The 5250-nt window shown below is 43.7% G+C and overlaps 1 protein-coding gene across 1 annotated transcript in view; it reads right to left on the reverse strand.

The window, feature by feature from the left end:
* Rapgef5 (Rap guanine nucleotide exchange factor 5) overlaps positions 1 to 5250 on the reverse strand; it is a 194904-nt gene that overhangs the window by 149009 nt on the left and 40645 nt on the right. Inside the window, exons 2-3 of the mRNA XM_055607551.1 lie at positions 4826 to 4876; positions 2832 to 2938 (exon numbers count right to left, since the gene is read on the reverse strand). Of these exons, the coding sequence (XP_055463526.1) occupies positions 2832 to 2938; positions 4826 to 4876 (158 nt within the window). The remainder of the gene's footprint in view (positions 1 to 2831; positions 2939 to 4825; positions 4877 to 5250) is intronic.

A 5250-nucleotide genomic window follows, 5' to 3' on the forward strand; every position in this document is an offset into this window, starting at 1 on the left:
CAGACCCTGACCCTGTGTGCAGACCCTGATCCTGTGTGCAGACCCTGACCCTGTGTGCAGACTCTGTGTACAGTGCATTCTATCCATCTCTGGGGTGAAATTTTTGTTTTTTCTTGACCTCTCCCACCCCTTCCATTTGCAATTAATCTGTGGTAACACAGATATTAAGCTTTAAAATTCAAATGTGCTGGTATTTAGTGCTTCATCTATGTAAGAGGAAATAAGGTTTAAAAAACAAATGTGTTCTATAGTTCAAATTTGAATAGGAAGCTTTCAAAGCTTTCCCTGCAGGCTCTCTTCTAAAATGCAGGAAGGCATTACCTCCGTTTGCCACAGACAGATGTAAGTGGTCCATCACAGACAGCATACTAGTGTTTTATATCATCCTAGAACACTAGGCAGCACTTAGACTACAGAGGAAAAGTAGCTCTTCTTCCATCCCAACAAAATGCATACTCCTTCCCCCTCTGCTCCTATAACATACATTCTAAATTGGATGGTTCATTTCCCATTGACTTTATTAAGGTAAGTCTTCAATCAATGCCCACAGAGATCACAATCAAATGAAAACAAAACAAAAACCCCTAGGAAAAAAGGTAGATGTCAGCATAGACTTCTCTAAGTAACACGAACTCCTGGCAGTTGCTCCCAACTAGACGCGAGAACTTACTTAATACAATGTTAAGTTTAAGGAGTCGGCTGTGACTGTATGTGGTGTCATTTGCTTTTGATCTCTGGGTGGCTGGTGTGGGTTTGAACACAAAATGTCCCCTGTAGGCTCATATATTTAAGTACTTGGTCCCTGGGGTGGTGCTGCTTAGAAAGTGACAGAAGTTTTGGAGCAGTTCTCAGCCTTCCTAATGCTGCAACCCTTTAAGGCAGTTCTTCATGTTGGGTGACCACTAACATAAAATTGTGTTGTTGCTACGTCGTCACTGCAACTGTCCTCCTGCTATAAACTGAAATATACATGTAATGTGCAGGGTGTCTGAGACGTGACCCCCAGGGCTTCATGACCCACAGCTTGAGAGTGCTTACAGCAGGGAGAACATTGCTAAGGCTGGGCGCTGAGCGTGTGCAGCCTCCCTTCCACTTCCTTCTCTCGCTTCATGCTTGCATGACGTGTTCCCTCAGCCTCCTGCTCCGGCCACCTGCTCCCCTCCCTTGCAATCACACCTCAGGTGCCCGAGCACAGCACAATCCTTCTTCCTTAGGCTGGCTGTTGCACCACGCGGTGCACAGCAGCTGGGGTTGTGCGCTCACCTTCCCCACAGGGCCAGACTCCTCAACACTCTGTCATGGAGAGGGCAGGGTTGGGAGGGCCCCAAGGGCCCTTTCCTGGGGATGTGTAATCTGCTAAAGCTGCCCGGGAAAGGAGAATCGCTCCCTTCAACGGTCCTAAGGCGCCCGCAAGGCACCGATGCTCCTGGAAGCGAACTCCCAACCACACTCATGGAAACAGCCCTGAAGAAAGTCTCCCCACCCACAACCAAAAGAAGCACGGCAGTGGAAGGGAGGCTGGTGGGAAACAGGCCCAGGCTCACCTGAGTGTGGCTGCTGAGGAAGAGACAGCAGCAGGGGAGGAGACAAAGTACTGAAATTCACGGTGTACAAGTGTGAATCTCATCATGTTCAACTGGTATTTGCTAATAAAACATTAAGAATTTGATTTACAGAAACTGGTTAGTGTTAAAAGGCATGGGGGAACTTTCTCGAACATAAACAACCTGTGTATCTTAATAATGGTTACACAGGCAATGACTGCATAGGAATATAGTAAATAAAACTTTATTAAGCTTCACACTTAAGAATTGTGTATTTCTGTGTATAAATTCTACCTCAAATAGAAGTCTTCTTACTCCAAATATCTAGGAATCAGTATTCCCAGGATCCAGGCCACCATGAGATGTTTCCAATGGAAACATTTGTTTCCTGTGGCCAATGAAAACAACGGGAATAGTAAAATGACGTTTTTATAAGTTAACTTTCTATTACTTAATGGAACATCCGTTATTGGGAGAGTATGTCCTTTTTGTGATATCTCAGTACTGTCCTATCCTGTTATTTTAATGTCATCTCTTTAATTCAGAAAAATGACAATAAATGGTATTTCTTTTTCTTTTGGTTATTTGTTATCATTTTCTTTTGATATCATTAGTCTGTCTTCACATAGCAAAATAAAGAGCTGACAGCATATTCCTCTACACAAGAGTGAAATGCGTTCCCTAAACAACCTCACTGTCGGTCCAGCCATAGAAGACTGGCTATGAACCTGTGTTTACTCCAGTCCAGCTCTGCCTTCCCGCACTGGCCCAGGAAGACAGAGTGTGTGTTCTCATTCCAGAGATGTGGCTCATCCTTGCCTGCTAAAGTCACTGGCTCCTTCTGCCCACGAACCTTTCCAGGGACCTGGCAGTGTCTCCAATGTAGAGGGGTCTACGCTTCTGAAAGATCCCAGTGCAGCATAAACCCACATCTCAGAAGAATCAGAGAGAGAGAAAGAGAGACAGAGAGAGATACAGAGACAGAAAGAGAGAGAGGGAAATAGAGACAGAGAGACAGAGACAGAAAGACAGGGAAACAGAGAGAGACAGAGACAGAAAGACAGAGAGGGAAAGAGAGAGAGAATGCCCGTGTAGCTAGGAATCTGACCTAACCGTGACCAGAAGCAACAACCTCAGGACCCTCAGCAGACAGCACAGCCGCCCCTCTGCCTGATCACACTGAGACAGCCTGCCACTCTGCACTTGAGGTTACAATTCTAACACAGGCTGGTTGGATGCTTTCTCCTCTCAAGGAGAACGTCTGACAAGGTGGTGAGAGACTGTTACCTGTAAAATCCCTTGAGGTTCACTCTGTCCTTTACCAGGTCAGCTGCTTGAACAATAATAATATTCCTTAATGCTCTTCCGGCACAAGAAGAATTCTCTCCATAAATCTAAGTGGAAAGGACAAACAATCACTGTAAATGTAGAATAATGTGACAGTCTGTGAGCTATATATAAGTATCATGATCATTTCCCTAAGCTTCAGGCACATTTTCGCCTATAAAGCCACAGGCCTATAATTGCCTTATTTTAACTGCTGGTCCACTTATGCTACTAGACTATAATAACTTTTCCAAATGTAAAATGCTTTACTTAACCATTCCCGTAATATTCTTTTAAAACACAAAGATATCTGTGTAAATATCCACTGTTTTAAAAATAATGTTCCAATCACTGCAGTAAATGGGAGAGTAATTTAATCTATGTAGATTAATCACAATTGTTTAACCTACTAACTTGGCCATGTTGGTAATTCATGCATCTAAAAGCCTTGGACGCTAACTCCCCACTTAGTGAATGGTGTAAGGACGAAGCAGAGCTGCAGCAGCTGCTTTGCCCTGATGTTTCACACAGAATTCACAGCTAATTCCAGATGTTATGATTTGATCTACAGAACAAGTACAAGTAGATCTTCACAAGTCTGTCTTTCGGAGAGATCTCATTAACTTCTTTCTTTAATCTCATTCCTCCACCCGAGTCTCCGGTCTCTAGAGAAGAAGGAACGTACCTCCAGAGAGCACTAGGCCCTATTTTTAAAACTACCTCTTTTTTTCCAATTGCATCTTCCTCTATAGCACAAGGCTGAGGTGAAATTCAGTGAACTAACTTCAAAAGATGAACGCTCGTCAGAATTATTGTACACTGCTGAATGTTTACAGCCTTCCATTTGTTGGCTTTTTTCATAGTGTGAAATTATATATACATATGTGTGTGTGTGTGTGTGTGTGTTTATGGATGTATGGATGTGTGCTGTGAACGTGGTGCCTGATGCCTTTGAAAGAAGAAGATGCTAGAGTCCCTGGAACTGGAGTTACAGATGGTTGGAAGCCACTTTGTAGATTCTGGGACTCAAACCTGTGACTTTCAGAAGAGCTGCCAGTGCTCTTAACTGCTGATGTATCTCTCCAGCCTTATTTGATTCTTGGCAAACTCTTTTTGTTTTTGTTTTTGTTTTTTTTCTTTTCTTTTTGTGGAACTGTGCTGGGTTTGTGCTCAGGGCCTTGTGCATGCGATGTCAACGCTCTGGGACTGTGCTGCGCCTCTTAGTGAACTGTTGACGTATTTGTTCACTGTAGGTGTCTACACTGTCTCTTGAAGCAAACAAACTGATAATATATTGGTTATGACTGGATAGGATCTAAGTGCTCAGGCTTAATTCTCCCAATATTATCACTTGAATACAATCTGATGAGAAAGAGAAATGGGCCAGAAATGATTCCCTGTTAACAAGCTTTGAAACAAATCTTGAACAAGATACATGATAAAAAGTTCCTGAGGCAGAGGCATGAGTCAGCTGATGCTTAGCTAGTCCTGACACCTACGAGGTTCATTCAACAAGTGTAAAGCTGACAGGTGCAGGGTCTGTTCCGGGTGTGTAACACAGTGAAGAGCAAGATAGTCCAGGCCCTCGCCTCCCAGCTCCTGTTCCGAAGAACGGGAAAGTGTGTCCAATTCTTTAATGCAACACAGTAAACACATATCCGTCCCCTCATCAGTGAGCACAGAGGTGACAAATGGCCTTAGGGCTCTATCACATTGGTAATTTATTTCAAAGCATGTGGAAAACAGTTACTTCTTATCTCATGAGTGTCAGGAATCATGACATTGAGCAAGAAATTGCAGCTTCTTCATTGTCTTCCCTGAGGGGCAGCTGAATGATGACTGCATTATACATGCAAAACTCCAGCTCAGGGCAGGTAGAACACAAGAATTCTCCACTAGCATTTGTTAACCAACATTACAAAAAGTACTGAAGGAGAGAAAAAACAGTTTCATACCTGGGAAGGACTATGTTCGAGGTATGGGTTGGAAATTCTTCTTGAGAGAGTCTATTAAAAAAAAAAAAAAGAGAGGAAATTAGACTCAAACAGATACTTTGAACCAAAAGAAGCAAAGTATTTACACAAAAGGAAGTATTTACACAAAGATAAGTTTAATGAACCTTACATCTCTCCTAAGGGGTCTGGTCAACCTTCACACCAACCAGAAAGCACAGTCCACTTGAAGAGCTCATGACTACCTCAGGGCACACTAGCAGCAGTAATGCGCGAGCTGCGTCTTCAGACCTCACCTCACTCCTGACAAGCCTGGAGCTCCATCTTTCCCACACCTCATTCCCAACAAGCCTGGGCCTCCATCTCCCCCTCACCTCACTCCCAACAAGCCTGGAGCTCCATCTCCCCCTCACCTCACTCCCAACAAG

Source organism: Psammomys obesus, unplaced genomic scaffold (genome assembly GCF_907164565.1).
Source record: "Psammomys obesus unplaced genomic scaffold, mPsaObe1.curated_primary_1811, whole genome shotgun sequence".
Classification (NCBI taxonomy): Eukaryota; Metazoa; Chordata; class Mammalia; order Rodentia; family Muridae; genus Psammomys; species Psammomys obesus.